The sequence below is a fragment of the Falco rusticolus genome, chromosome 10 (genome assembly GCF_015220075.1).
Source record: "Falco rusticolus isolate bFalRus1 chromosome 10, bFalRus1.pri, whole genome shotgun sequence".
NCBI lineage: Eukaryota > Metazoa > Chordata > Aves > Falconiformes > Falconidae > Falco > Falco rusticolus.
The window spans coordinates 29,350,371-29,373,478 of NC_051196.1; the positions used below are offsets into that span (position 1 = coordinate 29,350,371).

The 23,108-nt window shown below is 43.4% G+C and overlaps 1 protein-coding gene across 1 annotated transcript in view; it reads left to right on the plus strand.

Annotated features, from left to right (window-relative positions):
• Nucleotides 1-23,108, plus strand: part of ATP9A (ATPase phospholipid transporting 9A (putative)) — a 63,603-nt gene that overhangs the window by 22,423 nt on the left and 18,072 nt on the right. Inside the window, exons 6-16 of the mRNA XM_037402298.1 lie at nt 542-593; nt 1,152-1,246; nt 2,455-2,535; nt 3,566-3,641; nt 6,199-6,275; nt 6,840-7,000; nt 7,770-7,912; nt 8,676-8,788; nt 11,511-11,723; nt 16,811-16,972; nt 23,001-23,093. Of these exons, the coding sequence (XP_037258195.1) occupies nt 542-593; nt 1,152-1,246; nt 2,455-2,535; nt 3,566-3,641; nt 6,199-6,275; nt 6,840-7,000; nt 7,770-7,912; nt 8,676-8,788; nt 11,511-11,723; nt 16,811-16,972; nt 23,001-23,093 (1,266 nt within the window). The remainder of the gene's footprint in view (nt 1-541; nt 594-1,151; nt 1,247-2,454; nt 2,536-3,565; nt 3,642-6,198; nt 6,276-6,839; nt 7,001-7,769; nt 7,913-8,675; nt 8,789-11,510; nt 11,724-16,810; nt 16,973-23,000; nt 23,094-23,108) is intronic.

Consider the following 23,108-nt stretch of genomic DNA (forward strand, 5'->3'; position numbering starts at 1 on the left):
GAGACACAGCGATCCATTTGTAGACACTGGTATGTACAGGTATATTTCCCCCTTTATGCAAGTTTATGTGTGGTGGGTTTATCTGCTGATTTTTTTTTTTTACCCACACACTCTCTGTGCAAGCAGCTATGACCTCTAAAACCATTAGTATGAAATTATTCAATAAAAAATAAAAAAAAGAGAAGAATGGTAGCTGTAGATTCCAGATACGTGCTTTCTTGTAGCATGGGACTTCTTGAAAGGAAATCAGCATTGGTTTAAAATTTCTTCATACTTCTAGAATTACTCAGTAGCCCTTTTATAAACCCGGCCGTTGGTGGGTCTGGGTAGTGGGAGCTGGCACTGATTATTATTCTGCACTTGGAATTCTACAGGGAAGTGAGTTCAGGATTCAAAGCAAAATGAATACTGAGCTTCAGTTTGACAAAGAAATCCTCTTTCTCCTCCGTATCCCCTTTGCTTGTCACGGTGGGGCGGTGGAAGGCGGCTGCACACGCGTGCAGGGGTGTGCGCACAATAATGGCCTTTCTTCTCCTAACAGAACCAGCGAGTCCCCGCTGACATGATCTTCCTGAGGACGTCGGAGAAGAATGGTAAACATCTGGAACCAATTGTCCAGAGAGCCATTAACCTTTCACTGGTTGTTTAGAGAAAATTATCTTTTGGAAATGTGCAAGAAATAGATAATAGTAAAATTTCAGTGAGACAGAGAATTCAGATGCTTTTATGGGCCGCCACTTCTCAGGACGTTACGCTCTGGTTTTGTTTGCTAATCAAAGAACGTAGGTGGTTCAGTCCAGGGTAAATGTATTTGGTTGCATAACAGTTTGCATTTTAGATGCCATTCAGGTTGGTTTTGTTAAGTGTGGGATAACGAAATGTTTGTTCAGAAGGATTGTAAAACATAACTAATGAGAACACTTCAGATATGTTAAAGGTACAGTGCAGAGTCGCGCTGTGTTCTGGACTAGTGGGAGGAAATGAATGTGTGGTGCAAGAATATCATTCTTACATTATTAATACATGTTACTTGAAATGGGATCCTGTTTCCAAAGAAAGAAGGGTGTCCTAGATGTGAGGCCATTTCATGAGTTATAGATGTACCTAGGACAGATCTGGGAAGAGCACTGACTGGTGATGAACATCCGCAGGGTCCTGCTTCCTTCGCACTGACCAGCTGGATGGTGAGACAGACTGGAAGTTGCGGCTGCCTGTTACCTGCACTCAGAGGCTGCCAACTGCTTCTGTAAGCTGCCTTCGTACAAAACACTGTGCTTGGTAAACACGCGTCTCTGCTTCTCCCCAAAAATGGTCAGGTGCTTCAGTTAATGGCCTGTTCTGAGAAACAGGTTAGTGCGGCACTGTGCTGCACAGGGCTTGGTGCATGCTACAGATTGGCTTTGGCAAGAAAGAACTTAAGGGTAAACCAGCTCTTCCCAGCTCCAGGCAAGGTTTCAGGCTGGTGAAGCTGGGTGTCTGTGTGCCACATGGCTGTCACTGCAACGCTGTGCAGGTGGGCACCGGGCTTGGCAGCTAGGGAGTGAGCTTGCAGCAGGAGGTGCCTAATGGTAGGATGCTCCTATTTTCTTGTTCCTCTCCAGAGACCATTGCAGGGTACCAAAGGTGGTGGTACTTCTCAAATGCTTCCCTTTGTTCCTTGCAGTGCAGTATGCTCAGAGGCACAGCTCATACATTTTCATGAAATGGCTTCAGAAGCCGTGAAGTTTTCATCGCTCGCCTTTATGAAAGGAGGAGTGTCACCATGGAAGCTCTGCTGTGTGATCTGAAATAAGCATATAACCTCCATCAAACATGCTGTTCCCAAAATCTCTAGCTAAAGTAGTTTGTGTATTGTTTTGTTGTTTGGTTGGTTTTTTTATTATTTTAAAGAAAACAAGAAAAAGAAGGGGAAGTCGGAGTACCTACTTTATTCATGTTCTATCTGTAAAAAGTGCAAGAAGTTTATTTTATACAAAGGCTTTGAAGCAGTTCTCTATGGAGTGAATAGTTCATGCATGTGTAGGAATCAGCAGTGAAAACACTGTGTAGAATTGGTGTATCTTCTTGCCACCACAGAGCTGTTCTAGTGACACTGGCATACTGTACCAAATATTGAGTGATGGGGTGTTCCTTGATTGGCTTGGAAGACTAGTCCTCCAAACATCGCTGTGAAGTAATAAGTGCCTTAGGCTGTCTTGATTATTGAGGCTGAAATTTTTTTTATGGGGCACCGACATCTAAATAACTCCCAGAAGTCCCTCAGGTATCAGTTCAAGAAATGCTCTTCAAGACGCTGGTACACCAGTTTTTGTCTTAGACAGTTGGGCTCCAGTAAGTAACACGATTCAGTAATTAACTTGTTAAGTAACTCTTGCTCAGAGTATTTTGGTAGAAACATTTGCACATTATTAACATGTGGTTGTCTAACTGTCTGCTAAACCACGACTTTTATAGGACCTACTGCAAATCCGATCCTATGTGTATGCAGAAGAGCCCAATATTGATATACATAACTTCGTGGGGACCTTCACAAGGGTGAGTCTTGCTGACATGCTGGAAATCGTGTGTGTAGTGTTTGCTGTGCAAATCTGCTGAATGCTACCGGGATGCCAAGTCTTAATTCTGAGTCAGCTGAGTTTTTGCCTTCAACTGCATGCAGCTATGTGAACTTGGTTATATCTGCACCCTGTTTCAGGGGGCAGTAGTTCAGAGCTTCTGTGAAATATCACCCTTAAAAATACATATATCTTTTGACTTGCTAGGAAGATGCATGGCCTTCCTGGGGGAAAAGGTTGGTTTTTTCCTCTCTGGGATTATGAAAATTTTGAGAGCTTCATCTAATACCCTTGGGGAGCTTTCAGAAGACAGATGGTTTTGTAACAAGTAGGAGACAGTCAGAGCTCTTTAGAAGTTGTTTGCTGGTATTTGAGTTCAAAATTCTAGGGTTTGCCCTTCTATGTTTAATCTGGTTTAATAGTGCTGGCATGAAAGAGGAGTTTAAGCAGCTTGGGGAGGCAGTTCTTGTCTAAAACCTGCACAGACGTTCATTAACTTTCTCATGTGAAGGTACAATTACATAGAATTAATCTTTTGGTGCCTAAGAAGAATCGTGCTCTCTTGTTCTCCGGTGCGTACTGGGCAACTTTCCAGGCATCACTGAGCAGTCCAAACGGGTTCTCACTGACATCTTACAGTAGCAGGAGAAATGCTATTTATCCACACGAGCCAAGTGAGGGAACGTTTTTCTGCAGTCCCTGGAGAGCTCCTGACAAAACCCTTTTGCATTTCTGATTCCCAGGGCCCTTCGACAGGCAGAGGTATCTTTAATAGATTTCTCCCCCATCCTCACCCCCCGACAGCTTTATTTCTATTCCACTGAAACGAGGCAGTCATGTTTTTAACCTAACCACAGATTTACCAGGGTGTATGAAATCCCCCAGCCTGTCCGCAGTCCTCCACAGCTCTGCCAGCATCCGTCTCGCAACACCGCTGTGTGGCTCTTGTCATCCACCGGTCTTCTGTATTACTGACAAATTTATTTATTTTTCTTTTTATTCCGTTGTAGGAGGACAGCGACCCTCCAGTAAATGAAAGTTTAAGCATAGAAAACACCCTATGGGCCAGCACGGTGATTGCGTCAGGTAAGATGGAGGCATGTGTAAATTTTTTTTGAAAAGGGAATATGTTAACAATTTTTAAAGGTCTTTTTGTAATGGAATAATAATCTCTGTCAGTTGGAGAAATTAGCAGTTGGAATGAGGTTTCCCACTTGTCCTAACACCTCTGGGGAGCTAAGCTGACATCTAATTGCCTGTTGGACATTCCTAGATGAGAAAGAATTGGAGTGGCCTTTGGGCACTTCTTTAGCATCTAGGACCAGAATAGCACTTAATTGCTCTCCACATTGACATCCTAATCTGTAACAGAAATGGTGTCAAATAGATTCTGGTAACAGAAGCTAAGATGAAAGATTTCCAGGTAAGTGCTCCCATTGAGTTTGCCTTATATACTTTTAAAGAGGAAAAAAAAAAAAATTCTTTGACCGATTTTGGCTTATACATATGATAAGCTCCCAAGGCCTGAGATTAATCAATGCCCTCTTGTAGAGGCTTGTCAAAGTAAAAGCCTTGTTCCTCCCCTGCCCAGCGTGCTTGCAAAGTTTGCAGGGTGGTGGCTGGAGGAGCGTGAAATTCTGTAGAACAGTTCTGGAAGAAACGTCAGATGGAGAAACTTGACGTTGTGGTACCAAGGAGTACATGGAATTAATAATAATAGGGAGGAACATGGAGGGGCTTTCCTGCCTCTTGTATGGAAGCTTTAATTTGTACCAGCTCTCCAGCCATTGCAGATCTCACCCTGCCGTGGCTGAGCCTAGCACGGGGGTCGTTACAGTGGAGTCCTGCTGAAGTCAAAAGTGAACGGTTTTTTTTCCCCAAAGGAGGGCACAGTGCACACTTTGCTCCGCCTGGTCACTACTTCAGTGCTGTCTGGAAGTCCTGGATGGTCTTGGTGTCTGTATCGGGGCATGCAGTGACCTCCTCTCTACCCAAGCGACCTTATTGTTTGAATCCATCCTCCCTTCTGAATACAAACAAAGTTACTTGCAGATAGACACCTTTGAGTGCGGTTAATGGGAAGAACGCTTGCAAATATTTTCATTATTTCAAATGGTTTGTGCAGTTGAGCCTGTTTTGAATGGCCGTAAAACAAAACACTCTTTTTATACATAGCAGTGTGCCTTCAAGCTTCCAGTCCTGGCAGGTTTTTCCTCTCATTTTCACTGACTTGATCAATATAATACTCAGTTTTGTTTCTCCTATGGTAATAATAAATAGCATGTTGTAGGTTATTTCTGTTAGGGAAGTGGATATTGTTTTGCTTCTTCCGTAAGTCAAAGCTGTCAGGTTGTGGTGGTGCCATCTCACTGGGGCAGCCTTTGCTTGTAAGAGAAAGCAGAGCAATGTGACTTTCTCCATCTGCTGTAGTAGGCATGGGTCTGACTGACTATTTGTGGTTGATTTGGAGTAGCTGGGCCATCTGCTGATTTGAATTGTGATGATCTTACCACCACCTGCCATCTGGCTTCAGTGATTTGTTGTTGTTTTTTTGGGTTTTTTTAAAGGAATGTTTCCCAGCATAATTTTAGAAACCACCTCTTTTGAATCAGTCTTAGTTAAAAATAATTCACTTGCAGCTTGTTAAAACTCTGATCATTAATGGGAGCAGGGGAATAGCAGAGTATAAAATAGCAATGTATTTGCAGTAGTGCTTTTTTTGGTGTTTTCTTACAGGCTCCTAAAACTTTCTAGTAAAAAAATCAGACTTTGGCAACAGCAGCTTTTAAACTCTTGACGGTAGATAACTTTCTTTATGGCTTTTTGTAAAGTCTTTAAGAGAAAGTTGTAGAAAACCAGTAATTTATGGTGCTAAACTGTATTATGTTTCTGCAAGAAGAAAAAGGAGAACTTTGCTCTCAGCTCTTTAGCAAGTGTGGGACATAGCATTAAAATACACTGATAAGTCTCCCAGCAGCTCCATCTGTTACAGTGAGGTAGGAGTTGGTACGATTTGCCTTTCGGTAGGAACAGCAATTAGACACATACTTAAAGTAAATTGTAGATTTTAAAATAAGGTAATTCTGTCTTTGAAAGCTGTTGAAGTTCCTTGGTTTTACTCTGATTGTGGCAACCTTCACCAATAAAGAACCGTAGCCCAGAGCACGGATTTAGTTTTGACAAAAATGAAGGACCACTATCTGGTGTAAGGCAAACTTCACCCACTCCTAAGTGGGATTCAGAGTGGTGGTAGAAAAACCAAGAAACTCTCTGTCCTTAGCAACTTTTGCTTGTCTCTCCCCCCTATAAATAAAAGGGGGTCAGGGAAAGTCAAGAGAGCAAGGCAGCTGACTTCTCTTCCCGTGCACAGTAGCTGATGTGATGCTGCATCAAGTCCCAGCTGCACAGGCAGTGTGGTCAAAGACTACTGACTTTTTGTAGAATGTCTTCTGTTCAAAGTCTGTGTTTTCATGAGTTTTATGTTTCAGCTACTGGCTTCTTTAGTTTCTGGTTGCTATTGCTTTTGAAATTACCCTGCTAAAAATCCTTCCAACTGTCAAGTCTTTGGATCCAACAAGTGCTTTTATAGAGGAAACAAATGGAGGTTGTTTTTCTTTAGCTGATGGCGTTCTGTTTTGTTTAGGTACTGTTGTGGGAGTTGTCCTCTACACAGGAAGGGAACTGCGCAGTGTGATGAATACTTCAAACCCAAGAAGTAAGGTATGGTAAGGAAACAGTCTTACGATAAAAAGAGCAGAAATGCATCATTTTCCAATACTTCCAAATGCTATGTGTACATACTATAGGGACAACCTCATAGGAATAATGATTCATATCTTCCAGCCTATGATTTAAGATTTCTTGTAGCAGAATCTGTTTATCCTTATTTTTTGATCCTATTATACACGTGTCTTCTCACTTGAAGAATGGTAAAACCACTGGGTTTTATATGGCTGTTATGAAATAGTCCCAGTTAGAATAGGAAAGCTAATTTTCTGCATTCTTCTATTACAGCAAAGCTAAGACAAGGTGTGGGGATGTTTCTGTAGTCTGCAGCTTTTGGTAGCATAAATCCTCTCACACCTCTTCATGCATTGCTTAGCTTCCAAAGGATGGAAGTCTTACTTAATAAGCTGGCAACAGTATTGCTTATACATTTAAATATGTTTGTAGTGTTTTAAAAGAGAAGTTGTCGACTAGTGGGGAATGGCTCTTTGGGTATGGCAGTTCATTCCCTTTGTGAATATTGCATTGAGTTAACTCGTGTCTCTCTTAATTCTTTAGATTGGTCTTTTTGATTTGGAAGTGAACTGTCTTACCAAGATCCTGTTTGGGGCTCTTGTGGTGGTCTCGCTTGTCATGGTGGCCCTTCAGCACTTTGCTGGCCGTTGGTATCTCCAGATCATAAGATTTCTCCTTCTGTTCTCAAACATCATTCCCATTAGGTAAAGTGGTTGCTAATTCTTCCCCGCAAAATACTGCTTGCTTTGTGTCCTCCTCCATGCTTCTGGTAGGAACAAGCACGTAAGCTCTTATCTGTTCCTCACTTGACAACTAAGCAAATCTAGAAACAGAAACCAAATTACTGTTCAAACAGAAGAATTGCTTTGTTCTTTCTGCTGAATTTGTTCAACATCCTCACCCATTCATTGACTCTAACTCAGGCTGTGGATTAGTCATTTAAAGCCCCTTCTCTCAGTGTTTGGGCTACTTGGTTCCTTTGATAAGAGCAGAGCAAAAAAATGGAAAAGGAGGGTTATTTATACAGCATGGAGTGTAATAGGACCCAACTGCCTTTTAGAGGGGACTGAAACTTTCTAATATTAAATTGCACTATCTTCATAAGTAGATTGTTACTTTTGGTGTAGGTCTGGGATTCATTTCACTTCCATTTTTAACTTGCTGTCTGCATATCAATCACTCTGTCCTTACTTGTCTGTCTGTGTCTATTTTCCCCTTAAATTATATCTGTTGTTCTCAGCACAGTTTTATCATCTGTCTCTGAATTACGGCACCACTGCAGTGCAGTGCACAGCCCTCCCCATTTGCCACCCGACCACCCACTTTGAGTATACTTCTTCTGAAACACCCTCTTTGGCAGCTCAAATTCAGCATGGAAGATGTGTCCTCTCATTGCAGCATGGCAGTTCACAATGATTTTCTTCCAAAATTTGACTAGTGATACATTTTCTTTTTCCCCTTCCTCCTGCATAGTTTGCGGGTGAATCTGGACATGGGAAAAATTGTCTACAGCTGGGTGATCCGCAGAGATTCCAAAATCCCTGGGACTGTGGTTCGGTCCAGCACTATTCCTGAGCAGCTGGGGAGGATATCGTATTTGCTTACAGACAAAACAGGTATCTATGTGGAAGATACAGTTTTGAGTCGTGGTATCTTGTTGTTTCGATTTTGTTACATTTTTGGGCAGCCAGAGAGTATAATTTAAGATTTCTTTGGGCTAGAAGAAATAGGCATTTTCTGTCACTTCAACAATATGATATAATCAGGTTTTAAAGAAAAACTTTTTTTGTTGTTGTTTGTTTGTTCTGAATTCACTATCAGTAAGGTAGAACAGGAATATTAGGCTGTTTGAAAGAAGTCTTAAAATGTGCTATTAAACCAAAAGCTGAGGGTAAAAATCAAGGCAGCTTTCAGGGTTAGTTTTCAAAGCCGGGTGAAGATAGCTCACATGCAAGCAGAAGCTTACTCTGCTGCTGTCCTTATACTTTTAAAGTTGAGCTTGAATTCAGAAGACCAAAGCTGTAATGAGAAGCTTGGTCTGACATAAAATCCTGGTCCCATTCAAGTTGTTTCCAGTTTTCTTTGGTTCCAACAGAACCAGAATTACACTTGCAGCTCTTGCTGGCATTGCCTTTGGGGTGAATCTCATTCTTATTTACTGGCATGGTGGTGTGCACCACTACTTCCCAGGAGAATCAGCCTCAGGTTTGTTAACATTGTCTTTTTTGCTGGCCTCAGCCTTTGCTGGGAGCCTGGTGCAGTGACTGATTCAGCCTCTGGCCGTTTGTCTTGACCTGGGGGTACAGCAAGGGTGAGAACGTGTGCTGGGGGATAGGCGTGTTGGTTCCTGCTCCATGCCTGGTGCTGCTTCTGTTACAGGAACTCTTACACAGAACGAGATGGTCTTCAAGCGACTTCACCTTGGAACGGTAGCTTATGGCCTGGACTCCATGGATGAAGTGCAGAGCCACATATTCAGTATATACACACAGGTAAAATAAAATTGCATCACGTAACTCTTCGTTCACAAAACAGTTTTCCCGGTCACCGGTCTAACGGTGAATTGATATGGCAGGGATCTGCTTATTCATTATGACTTTTTAGAAAAGCCTGAAGGTCATCGGATGCTTAATACATAAATATTGTTATGATTGCTTATTACATTCGTAGATTGTTTCACATCCACCGGTCTTTACCTGCCATAGCACATGTGCGCATCTGCAAGTGTGAGTGTATGTGCCTGTGTCTTGTTACTCAGGTCTGACTGTAAAATAGCATATATCACTTGGAGTGACCACGGCATCTGCTTTGGTACAAACTTGACGCTGGGTAATGGTTAGTGGGTTAAGTTGCTGTTGGAAATGCGGGGTGCTGGGGCAATAATGAAGGAAGAGACACCGTCAGTACTTGGTAAGCAGGGATAGAGAGCAGTGTGCCAGTATTGCTGCTTTAGGCCTGATGGTTAAAAAAGAAAATGGTAAAAGCGGGATACTTTCACTAATGCACCCACGATCTTATGTGGTGCATAACTGACATCTGCTTTGAGAACTATCTACACCTAAAGGCGGCAGCAAAGTCGACATTTAAGTATAGAACAGGAAAATCCTGTCTGGGGAAGTCTCTCCCTTGCATTCCTCTTCTCAGTATCATGGGATGCGTCAGCATCTAAAAAGCCTTCATCTCTGTTCTTAAGACTTATATTTCAGCTTTGTATGATAACCAGGTAATGCTGTGTGCCTTGTCTGGGTCAACAAACTGTTTAGCGTGTTACCGAGGGCAAGATGCTTATACATTGAAACCTTGTATAGATACGTGCACTTCCTTTGTAGAACAAGGGATGAGGTTTTACTTAGTAACATTACTACCTTTAGGGAAAAAAAAAAGTCAGCTGTCTGTGGCTGATATTCCAGCCACCCCTCTAAATGATACTTACAAAAGATTTAGGAATCATCGCTAATTATGTAGTCAGGGGAGCATTATTTTTCATTTTCTGTTAATAACCATTCTCTCAACTGCAGCTAGAAATAATTTCTTTGTGACCTACTGACAATTTTTTTTCTTTTGTAATATGTGATTCTGGAGATGCAGTCTGCAGGCATTAGTGATGGGTTACTACTCCTGTGTCATGTGTCAAGCGTTTTCCTTTCTCCATAGTTGTGGAATTGCTTCATTCCTACGGAAAACACAGAAGTACTTTGCAAAGTGCCCGTGCTTTTCCTTGAGCCTGCACACCCCATGCAGGAACTGGGGTTTTCATGTCACATTGTCTTTGCTTTGCTCTAGAGATTTTAGACTGAAGTACGCTTTCTATACCCCCATGAACTGAAAGTGAAGCCAGCATTCTGGCCTGGGAAAAGGCACCATCTACTGTCAATGGGATCTTTATTTTTGGATTTTGTTCGTGGTGGTCTGAAGATGCACAGCAGGTTTTCTTGGCCTCAGTGATCCATTTGGTGGTGTAGCTCTTCCCTGCATAGACTGTCGGGCTGCAATGTGCTTTTAACTAAGCATATGGTAGTTGATAAATACCTGGTATTTTGAGTAATTATCTTTTTCACTGGCATCTGTCTCAGGTAACTTGTCAGTCCTTTGGCCACCTCTCTCTTTTTCTCTCCTCTGCTTTCACAGCCTTCTTGGCATCTGGTTCTTCTCTTGGAGTTGAGACCCTTAAATGACTGAACTGTACTTGAAAAACAGACTTCAGATCCATTTTCCCTCATTTTGTACTCAAATCTCCAGAAAAAACCTGACTGTTGGTTAATTATTTGCCAAGGTATTCAATATTTGTCAAGAATGTTTGGGTGACCACCTGGTCCAGTTTGTGGCTGGTACGTCACATCAGTCTGCACCTCTGCCAAGGGTCTGTGCTGGTTGATTTGGTTAAAACCCGTTGCAACGGTGCTGATGAACAGCAATATTAAATTTGAAGATCTTACGCATCCTAACCACAGTGTGTGGAAAAAAGCATGTGGAATTACACTGGTAAAGGTTATGTCTCATAAAACATGTATAATTACCAAGTAAGGTTCCTTATAATGAGAAGCATTTGCTGGCAATGATTCATTTTGAACTGTAGTTCTTATTCTTTGCTCTTATTTTTACCATGTTGTGGCCTTTGACCTGGAAGCGAAACTTTTGTCCTCTTGACACTAAAGGTTAACAGAGCAGGAAACTGGATCACTGTGTGTCCCTTCTTCAACCAGGATAATTTAGTAATTGTGCAATTATCCCAAGACTCCCATTCTGATACTAAAAATAGTATTAAAAATTAAATGAATGTCATTAAGGTTTTTGAGGTCCATGCGAGTCATCTGTTTTCTGGTTTCAGCAATTATATTCCGTTGCACATGAAACTAATTGACTTTCAATTTTCAAAGCCACTGGTCTTTTGTGGAGCAAAAAGTGGTTTCACTGAGTCTTCTGACTTTGGTCTTTCACAAATCAGTGTTCGGTGGATCTGCGGCAAAGGGTCCTGTTCCAACAGCTTAGGTAAATGTTTTGGCACTTCACCAGTAAGAATAATAAAGAAGATGAATTATGCTGGGGTGTGTTCCCTGTGATGGTCTGAGTTAAGGTGTAGGAAGAGTGCATCTCACTCCTGGGGGCGTAAGAGGCTGCACAGCTGCTGTATGTATGGTCTTCACTGAAGTGAAAACTTGATTTAAAACTCCCTCTTCTGCAGTAAGATTTAATTTGGCTTTCCTTTTTTCTAAGCAATCTCAGGACCCGCCTGCCGTGAAGGGCCTTACCTTGGCCACCAAGGTGCGTAAAACCATGAGCAGCCGAGTGCACGAGGCGGTGAAGGCAATCGCGCTGTGCCACAACGTGACGCCGGTCTACGAGTCCAACGGGGTGACGGACCAGGCTGAAGCCGAGAGACACTATGAGGACTCCTGCAGAGTCTACCAGGCCTCCAGTCCTGATGAGGTCGGTATCTGTTTGGGTGTATAACAATATAAATACGACCTTGCTTGTGACTGAAAACAAAATCAAATCATTATTTGGTGAAAGTACTCCAGTCTAGTGAAGGGGATAATATTTTAATGCATTTATTGCACCGATAACCCATCAACAGAGTGTAAGTGCCCTCTCAGCTGATAGGCTTCAGCCAAATCTGCCTGAAGCTACAGAGCCACATGGTGGCTGAGATCTGGCTGTTTTATCAGCCCCTGCATCGCAGGGTTTTGCTTGTGTTTCTGCACCTTTTGTCCAAGGTATATTTTGCACTTCAGTGCCCTGAGTCCCTTTGACCACACTGGTCAGTCGTAGGCAATCTGGTCTTGTTTGGTGTGGGGGGGGTGAATTGTGGGTGGGGGTTAGAGCACCCCCGTAAGTCAGCTTGTCCCTGATCTGCAAGGTGTTTGAACTTCCAGACCAAGTGAAAAGTTGTAAATCACACTGGGTAGTACTGCTAACCCTGGGCATGTCCCCTCCATGCAGGACAGACCCAGAGCCCCGATTAGTTCTGCCGAGGGAGCAAATTGCACAAGAGTTTGGCTGGGAGCAAAGCTGCGCCCTGCCGGTCCTCTGGCAGCACCCAGCCCGCCAGGGCTACGCGGGGTGGTGAACTAGAGAGAAACTTTATGGCTCCCTGGAGACCTGCTCGAGACTTTTCCTGAACACTTGAGAGAGCAGGTTTAAAACAGGACTTATGATTAAAGTGCTCTTTGCCACCCTCTGCAAAATTTGTAAAATCTAGTTGCGGTGTTGGTTCCTTCTGTGAGAAAGACGGGAGGAATAAAATATGGTTTTGTGTATTGGTTACACTTCTTGGATACACCTTTTTTGGTGCAACCAAGGTAAAACAATTTGTTTTCTATTGATTTGTACAATTATACTTGCTCGGTGCCATTGAAAGAGTCTGGAGTTTGAAACTTCCCATAAGAATCCTGTTAACAGTATGAGATCATATCGCCCATTTGACTACATTTGAAGGGTTCTTTCATTTATTGCCCCAAATAAAACAGATTTGCCTCTCATAATAACCTTTTCACCTTTGACATCAGAAGAGAAGCTGGCTTTCCTCATTGTTAGAGGTGAGAAGTTGTTTGCATAGAAATCAATTTATTCGTTAGAAGCCCAGCTGTGTGAGGATTTGGAGGTTGTTGCATCTCTTACTGAACGACTGGCACACAGAATGAGTTTCCATATTTAATGTACATTCAAAATATTCCCTATAGTGCTTTTCTTCCAAAGTTAGGCAATTCATTCACTTCATGTAATGTGGTCTTGTCTGTACTATACAAAAGCTGCATCTCTGCTCCCCTCTGCCCCTCCCCCCCCCCCCCCCAGCACTGATGTGCCTACAGTGACAACAAGCACTTACACTGGTGAGCAGTGTGCTGTGTCCTCTCCCACCACATCATCTAGGTCACTGCTTTCCTTACCTGCTTTTCTCCTCTAATGTGTTGCTCTCCCCTGTAAAGACAGCTTACAGAAAGCAACTGCCTTTGAATTGAAATGAGTTCTGAATGATTTCCAGATGGTTACTTTTGTGATCTGTGTTTAAGTTGGGGTTTGGTTCATGTTGGTTTTTTTTTTTTTCTTCCTAAAGCATTTAATGGCTATTTTTGCACAGATCCTCTGTGAATTTACATATATACTGTTGGTATATAGTGAAATCAGTGAGTTTTCTTTTCCTTTTTCACTTTATACTGTTCTGTCTTTAAAATATTTATGCAGCAATTTGCCTCAAATACCCAAGGGATTATTGTTTGTTTCGCTGTAGCACGATAACTAATCCTTCCAAGATTATTGTTTAAATTCTTTTTTCCTTTCTTGTCGTGTCTTAAGTAGAGAATTACAGCGGGTTCAGAAATCAGATATGCTTTGCTGCATGGAGGAAATCTTGTCTGTAGGTCTTAGATATACAAATATTGTTTAGACGTGCTCTGTGTATGTCATACTAGATGGTACAAAATGCACGATCAGCACAAGTCGAGTCCTTGAGAGGAGCGATGCTGTTAAATAACATTCCCTGTAGGGGAATGGCTTTGGACTCCTGTTAAAGCCAGCCTTTGAAATTCTATATCAATAAAATATTGCCATGGCAGGGAAGGTCAGTTTATGAAATGAGTACAAAAACTTGTATTCTCTTTACTTTAACAGCAAGGGTAATTTCTACCAGTTGGCATAGGATTCATTTCCTGTAACAGAAAGCAGGATTTCCTAAATTTGTTTCCTGTGCGCACTGCCATTTAGAAGTCTTGAAGTATCTTTATTCAGATATCGGTTACAGCCTTGGGGCTCTGCAAGCCAGTTGTCAGTTGTAGCCTTACAGTAACTAACAGGGGAAATGAAATAGATATAATCTGATCAGAGATAAGAGTGCCTGGGATTCCTGGGCAAACAGTCTTTAACCCCGACAACCCGCTGCAGCTGCCAGGACATGAAAGGGTGCACCGATCAATTGGTTTCTGCCTGTTGTCTGTCTGCCTAGGCAACCCTAAATGGGACGTTTGTAGAGCAACTCATGGCACAGAAGGATCAATTTGTCTCTTTAGAATGAAATTTATTAGTCGATATAAACTTCAGTGGCGGCTTGGGTAATTTAATTGTCGGAAAGAGCAAAGTTTGGGGGATGGCGTGCTGAGCTGCTGTGGCTGCCGTGCTCGCGAACGCGCAGATGTGTATCTGACTTGGCCTGCACGGAGCGGCAAAATCCTGGAGTGCGCTCAGGGGCTTTATTGATTTCCCCCTCATCAGTGAGCATGGGCTCCCTTGAAGGTGTTTGAGGGATTTCAAGCCTGCTTTTAAATCTCCTCAGTTTAAGCTGCAAACATATTTTTGCACCTCTAACGTTTCTGACTGAGAGCACCTCTGGTTATCTGTTTGCACAGTCAGAGTAAACCTCTTCCATCTCGCACCAGGCTGGGAAGGTACTCCCCATCCCGGGGTGCCCAGACCCGCCACAAGAGCTAGGGGTTTTTCTTTTGTTACCCTTCCCCTTCCATTGGCAAACCTTTTTGTGGTCTGTTTCGGCTGGCGTTGCGTTAGCTTGCAGCGTGTCACGTGCGTGATGCAGCACCTCCGACGTGCTGCTCATCCAGCTGTTCCTCTGCGCAAGGCTCTTCTGTCAGGAGGTTTAAATGCTTCCTGACATAGGCTTTGAGTGAGACGCTGGCAGGGAAGGAGGGAGGAGGTGTCTGTGAAAGAAAATAGCAAAGGATATGCCATAACGGGCTGAGATGGGAGCAGGGAGCTGTATCTCCAGGCGTTTGCAGCTCTCCAACATGGGCGAATCAACAGCCAGTGCTGTGCACGCTGGATGTCACATAACATCATGCTGTGAAATATTATTGATAATTATTTTTTAACCAAACTATTAGAAACCCAAGCTCCATCTCTGCTCGAGGAGGTTGTTAGGAGGATTATCTGACTGCACACTTTAATGCGCCAAGGGTGGCTTGAAGGAACTTTTTCAAAAGATAAGCTTGAAAGAACCTTTGATTTGTTGTAATCTTTGTGAATAAGCTTGCAAAAACTTGCTAATATTAAACCAAATATTGATTCAAATTGATTTAAAGGTCTTTCAAGGCAAAGCCAATTCAACTAATTTTTTTTTTCTTATCTGGTGATTCAAGTCTACTTTATGGAAGGAAAAGTTTATTTTATGTTGTCTTTTAAGCCTAATTGTGGATGAAAGGAAGCTGAGTTCACAAAAGATTCTCCAATTAGACCCTATTGTATCAGTTAATCTAGTAAAATCTTGACTCAGTGCAAGTATTTATAGGTTCCGTTTTTATTTGTATCTCATATATGTGATTTCCCCAAATAAATTCCATTTTCTTTTCTAAGGTATTTGCGGTCATTCAAGGCAGTAAAGGCAGAACCTGAAAGGCACAAGGGATAATTAACCTTGAAGTCAGCAGCAACCATGTGCCCAGCACTCTCATGCTTTTGAAAATGTCACTGTAAAATACTTACAGTATTTCATGTCTGTTTTGAGAAAATATCCCTTGATCCTTTCTGGAGGCCAGTGATACATGGGCTCATGTCAGCTGCTGCTCCCATCCGTTACTGCTGAGACAGCTTCTGGAGTTAAAGCCCTGGATCTCAGCAGGCTCGGTCTTAGATGGATGTGTCAGCTGAGGTGGGGATTCTGGGGGGACTGTCAGGGAGGCAGACTAAAGGTTTTGGTCTTCTGTCATGACTCTGGTTGTAATCTAGTGAAAGCTTGTAAAGAATTAGGTGTTGCAGGTCCTTAAATACTGGAAACTGCCATCAAAATGATACCCACAGAAGTTCAATTAAAGGAGTTCCGGTGTGTGCCTGGAAAAATCTGGGGTTTGTTTTAGGTTTTTTGTTTGTTGTTTGGGTTTTTTTAATGTTTGGGGAAAAGGGGTTCTCTGCTAAAAAGTATCTGAGCCAGCCTTCATCTGTCTTGCTGCTGAGTACAGAGGTTGGAAGTTGTCGATGCACTGTTACTACCGAAGAGATAAGAGTAGAACACAGCTCATTTTGTTTGCTTGCTTTTTTAATATGAATTTTTAATGTGCCCTGCATTAGTGTTTTTGGCTTTGATATTGTAAGCTCAGGGTGAATGCATCGTTTTGAATTCTTGATGTCATAAACAGCAAGCTGGGAAATAGCACATCCAAAAAGTAAGCGTTTGTGAAGAAATTTACGTGGTGTAGAGGTTAGGGCACCCCAGCCTGGACAGAGGGTACCAGTGCCTGCCCTTGCTGAGGGCATCCCTTCAGGATGCGGCAGACGAAGGCAGGGAGCTGAGCACCTCCTGCTGAGAGTCTGGGACAGCCTGGCAGCTGAATCGGACAGGAGCTGGGCTGCCCAAACCCCAAAAATAAGGTTAGTAAGCTTCTAACTTGAGGAAAAGCTGGCTTGGAAGAGCCCTATTAGGAGCACCAGCATTATGAACAGATCCATACTATAGCACCAGGAATGCCTAAGGAACTTCTTCGCAGCCCCCACCTGCTATCCTTCCCCCTCCCCCGGTGCTTCTCGGGGTGGTGTGGCATGGGCTGGCTGCCCTCACCGTGGCCTTCTCCTGGCAGGTGGCCCTGGTGCAGTGGACCGAGAGCGTGGGCTTGACGCTGGTGGGCAGGGACCAGTCCTCCGTGCAGCTGAGGACACCGGGTGGCCACATCCTGAACTTCACCATCCTCCAGATCTTCCCCTTCACTTACGAGAGCAAGCGCATGGGGATCATCGTGCGGGTAAGTGGCTTCGGGTCAGCCCTCGTGGCTTTGTGAATCTCCTGCTAATGCAGCGTGGAACACATCCACCACCGGCTCTCAGCTGTGCTGTGCGCCCTGCCTGAGATGTGCCGCTTCTTCTGCCTCAGGCGGGAAGCTGGTGCTCTGGTTTGAGCTAATAGCATCTCCTTGCTGGGTTTGGGTAGCGATACATCCTTTTCCTTGGCCGTGTTGGACGGTAAGTGCTGTAGCGCCCTGGGACATCTTCAGTTTATTAATCTTGGGTCCCTTGCTCAAAATAATGAAGGAGCCCAGGCTTCGGGCACTGGGGCGTGTGTCTGTGTCTGTCCCCTGCAGCTCTAGCTTCTTCCAGCTGCTCCTTCCTGCTCACAGTTATAATTTGCGATGTACTCGGGGGTGGGTTTCTGCTGTACAGCTGCCTGCGTAGTTTTGTGCCTGCATCGTCAGGGACAGTGGCAGGTTGGGGACAGGTGTCCAGCCAGCACTGCCACCAGCCGTGGAAGTGGCTCCTTGCCACCAGTGCAGCAGGGCCTCCGGGGTGGTGCTGGGAAAGAAGAGGGAGCTGGAGCCTTTCCCTCCGACTGTGAAGCCAAGGGCCCCGGGGATGCAGCGGGATGTTGGGAGAGGATTTTTGCTGCAAGTGTGCAAGGTAGAAGGAGCTGTAGGAGGCACTGGTGGGGTGTAAGAGCAGTAAAATCTGAGTGTTTTGTCTGTGTGCACTGAACGAAGGCTCAGCAGCTTTGATAATCAGCACAGGTGCCATGTTACCTCTCAGGTAAGGCTGTTTTTTTCAGGAAATCTTGAAGGCAGCATTGACAGCAAAAGAAATAGTCACGGTTACCCTGTCCCATAGGACCCGAATTCTGTGTCCCTTCCCCCAGTGGCTGACACAGCGAGGAGGAAGAGGAGCTCGGAAGGGGCAGGACTGCTTTCTCCAGGGGAGCAGGCACAGCAGCGTCTCAGGGAATCTTGAGCTGACTTTGAAACCTTGCTCTGTGTCCCTGCGGTTTTCTTTTTGTCTGTCCAAAAGCTCCTGCCCTTCCCGTCATGCCCATGCTGTGGGGGGCTATACAACGCGCTGAGGCTGTGAGTCAACCCGGGTCACAAGTGCTTTCCCCACCTCGGGGTCAGCCAGGAGCAGGAATCCGAGCAGGTTCACGGGTCCAGCTTACACTGCATCACCAACGCAAATGTGGTGGAACAACAGGGGGTGACGGAGGTGGCAGCAAGTGGGAAGGACAGAGGGGATCCCCACAACAAATAACTGGGATATTGTTAGTGGTTTTGTGAAAGAGCTCCCAGATCTCTCCCAGGCATTGAAAGTCCTCTCAGACCCTGTAGAAGTACAGCACTACAGGGGAAACGCTTGTAGCTGCAGGGAACTGTGGAGATTTTTTTAAAAAATCTATTTAACAGAGCCTGCAGCTGTGCTGAGAACATGGTTTTGTGAGCAGGGTTTGGAAATAGCTGAGTTAAGGTAAAAGGGTGCATTTGTGCAAGTACCTTTATCATCATCAGCAGGCACTGTGCACGTTAAATACATGCCCAGCTGAAATTGCATGTGTAACTTTGTGTTTTTATATACAAATAGAGTATAAGGTTGGAGTCTTAGAAAAAAAAATCACATTAAAAAGAAGAAAGTGTGGGTGCTAAAACAGTTGAGATCAGCTGCCACCATTATCATCATTAGTTTTCGAGATAGTGCTAGACAATCAACCTTAGTAAGGTAAACAAACGTAGACATGGTGAGGCACTTCCATTTCCCTGCGAAGCAAACAAGGTGAAGCAGTCTGAATACTTCTTTTGGAGATAATTAAAACATCCTTGCTATGTTTTTTTTTTTTTAATGAGAGTACAGACAGATAATTGGTACCAGGAATCTAAAACATGAGTATGAAACCTATAATCCAGGGCAAAATACAATTTGTTGTATCATGTCGTGGGATCTGCAGCTTTGTTATTTAGGGTGGGGAGAACAAGTATGATAGGTGGGTTTTTTTCTTTTTTTTTCTTCTTTCTTCTTTTTTTTTTTTCTTCCCCTTCTATTCCCCCATTTACTTTGTGGTACTGGGTTGCTGCATGTTTGGTTTGGGTTCTCTGGAAATAGGGTGTAAAAATGCTTTCTGCGTCGTGTATTTTAAGTTAGGACAGCAGGAGGAATAGCCTTTGGTTTGAGTTAGAAGCAGTTGGGGTCAGTACTACACACGTGCGCCTGCTTCATCGGTAGCAGATTAATTTGGTCTGCTTTGTTGGCTGATGTTTGGTATCTTCACAAGTCTCAGCTTCTCTGGACCCCTGGAAGAGCACAGTCCCTGTCAGAAACAGCGCCGTGAGGGGATGATGTGAAATGGAGCAATGCAGGGTTGCGTTCATCAACAACCAATATTATGGAGAGCTTCAATATTCCTGTTACCAAGACATTTGGTGATAAAAATGGAACTGTGATACGTACATATCATTGCTTTCACAAACCCATGAAGGACAAGCTGTGTTTAATGCAGATTGAAAATCATTAAACCTCATGCAGATGGCTGTATTTGTGTTACCCTACCTGAGTATTTTGGACCTGGATCTCCTGTTGCTCAAGAAACTGCTTTTAAGTTCTGGATCACACACCACTGTACTGTGCAGGGGGGGCAAATTTGTATTTCAAGTTGTTCCAGGGTTTGGAATATTAAAACATGCCCAAGGGCAGGAATGTTAGTTGAAGTGGGCTGATAGGCTGAGCATGTACAAAGTAATCGGTGTGTTCAATCTGCAAATCTAGAGATCCAACCGAATGCCACTGAACGTCAAAACAGTCATCAGTCTTCCCACGAGCAAACATCTCGTGCCATGGGGGATAGCTGCAACACGTATAGTGCATGTCCATTTAAATACAGCAAGTGTAAATACTTCAGGTTAATTATTTTTGTAGTGAAAATGATGTGGAGACTTCAGGCAACCTTTTCAAGACCTAGAATAAAAATATTAGCAATAAGAGGGAGGGATACACAACCTCCCTCCCCACTGCGTACTGTAAGTGCAACTTCTGATGAGATGCTGTGTTATCAAAGGTGTAAGAAGTGGGCTAAGCATTGAAGCCAGGGTATGCTTCATTACATTGTGTTTATACACTCCACAGAGAAGTGGATGCCCTGAAGTTTTCTCGTGTAAGTGGAAAAGATTCCTCTTTTTGTTTTCCTCTTTGGTTTAAAGCCTATTCCTTTTAAATTACCTGTTATCTACATTCTGCACCATTAGGAAGAAAACGGTTTCTATTTTGCATTTCTGTATTTAAGAGTATTACTGCTGCCAAACCAGCAAAACTCCCACTTGTGGTCAGTGAGAGCACCATCAAGCCCAGAGCCTGACTGTCAATACTGTTGATAGAAGCACTGGCCCCTCTCTGCTGTGCTTGTTAATTGTCTGTCTTTTATTTTGCAACCACTGAGCTGCTGCTAAGGCACTGAGATCAGCTCCCGATTTATGTACCTGTGCAGAAGTAAGGTTTGAGGAGCAGATGCTGGCTGCCCGGGTGTTACTTTGCCACATTCCTGTATACTCCAAAACAATAACTTCAAGCAGGGTTTTCATTTTCATCTTAAAAAAGAAGAGTTTATAAATAGGTAATTGTCAAATACAATTTTCTTTTATTACACATACATGTATGCGTGTGTAGGCACTCCATCTGGTTTTGATCCACAACTTGCAAGGTGTTTACCTCTTCAGTCAACCTTCTAAAACTGTGCTGCTTGTTTAGAAAAGCAGAAATAAGGGGAGGGAAAGTCGTGTGAAGTATCCAGAAGGCAACAGGCACAGTGAGCAGCTGGGGAGGGGAGGGAAACGGCAGAATGAAGCTGCACTCAGGACTGAGCGAGCAGAATTCAAATGGTTTTCTGCTCATCTGTACAGGGACTGCCCATTCTTATAAACTGCAATTTTTTTTGGCTAGTGGGAGCCATTGCAATTGCCTCGCCAGGCTTGCTGTACGATCTGGGTGTAGCGTTCCAGCAAGCGATGCCTGCATCCAGCCCAGTAACGCTGTTATGAAGCCCTTGCTGGCAGAGACGCCTGCCTCCCCTGCTGATCTTGTCTGCTCTGGCTTCTATAGAAAGATCTTCAACACATAACTTTAGTAAATAAGTAGTAGTCAATGCTGAAAACAAGTAGCAGATGTTGCTGTGTTTGGGATATTTTTGCAATATGTGCTTGTTTACTTGTGATCAACTGTCGTTTCTGTAGCTGATTACTTCAATTCTAAGAAGTCTTGTTCTACCAAAGCAGCCACTCTTCACCGTACTGTTTACTGACTTCTCTTCTTAAAAGGAGGCCTCCTTGTTTGACCACAATATTTTCCATTTTCTTTTTCTTCGCATTTTTTTTTTCCCCTTACCCGTGTGGAATGGTCTTTGTTGTAAAGCAAAGATAGCGCTATTGTCATATCTGGAATTGAAAGAAGTCTTTGAACTGTGGCCAGAGTCAGACCACGGTGGAAAAAGATGCCTCTCCAAAACAATGTAAATCTGCACAGAGATTTGCCAGTTATAGTGTGATCTTACCATAATATGAGAACGCACTAACCTCCTATTGAACTTGGTGAGAGGAAATGACTAATGCAAGGAGATAGCTGATACAGTATTTATATTGGACAAAAAATCTAAACTATCTTAAGCCAATTCTGCAGCACGGGAAGTGGAGTCTTTATTCAGTTTCCTACAGAGATGTTGTTAGACACTTTTTAATCAAATAATTTAATAGATAAACCTTTACCTTTGGCGGCTGCCAAAAGCATTGTCTTTTATTTAAGCAGATTCCAGTTGTTTTGGTAGTGACAAGCGTTTTGCTTTGGGGATGTGGGATGTGTGGGTATCTGGTATCCGTAAATGACGGCTGGATGTTTCGGGACATGAAAAACCATGCTTAAGCTTAATTATAAGAATATTCCTTGCAAATATCATTATGAGCTTGGCAACAATGTTCAGTAAAGGAGCTTTGTTATCTTTCACTACTTCTTAATTTCCCTAGCAAAGACGCTTACTTCTCTTCTCTACGTTTACCTGCAGCAGGTCCTGCTTGCCTTTTTTTTTGCTGTGGATGTAAACTCTGGTTTGCCAGTGCCACAGGACGTTAGGTTTTTACCTACCGACTCGAGCTCTTCTTGTGTGAGAACCTTGGCCACTACTTTCTGTAACAGTGGAACAGACTGATACATATATAAAATAGTGTGAGAATGAAAAAGCATCCGCTGTGCTTTTCTTTAATTTCTTTTTTTCCTAAAGTGCTTTCCCCCCTTCATTCACAGCTGTCTATTTCCAGTCTTTTCTGGGCTTTTTGTTTTCGCATGTTAAGTTTATTTTCTTCCTATCCCTGGTGGCTATCTTGGTTTACAGAGCAGTTTGTTCCTTACTCATTGTTTTGTCTCCTTTGAGGAAATTGCCAGGGTTTCCATTAGCTTGTAGTACTAATAACTGTGACCTCGTTAAGTATCTGCCTGGTTAGAAGGGATTTTTTAATTTGTGGTAATGTAAATATGCTTTGCTTGCAGCCTACAAATTATTTGTATCAGACAAGGCAGGCAGCAATCTAACCTTTCTGTGGCAAGCATAAACTTTAATTATGCTTAATGCCATACAATGCAACAGAGGGGGTAAATTAGAGTGATTTTTTTTTTTTTACTGTGTTAAGTTTTCTGCATCTGTGTGATTGTTTCAGGTAAATATGAAATAAATTTTCAAGGTGAGGGCTAGCAGTTATTCCAAAGTTGCACAGTCAGGATTGAGGCTTGTCTGCATGGAGATGCCCTGTTGCTGATTAAAAAGCTGAACGTCCTTTTCTAAAGCATTAATTCTTACTGCGAGTAGTTGCGATTGAATCGGCACCTCCTTTTGGCCCCGAGACAAGATCCTGCGCCAGATGGACCCTCAGCCTGAGCCGGTGCAGACCCCTTTGTGACTGTTGTGCAGAAAGCTCAGCGCTGCGCTTGCTGAGGCCACTCCAGATACAGTAATAGTGGCCCAGCTTACACTCTTCTGTTTCTTACCTGCAGGATGAATCAACGGGAGAGATCACCTTCTACATGAAGGGGGCTGATGTGGTGATGGCTGGGATCGTGCAGTACAACGACTGGCTGGAAGAGGAGGTACGGGGCTGTCTC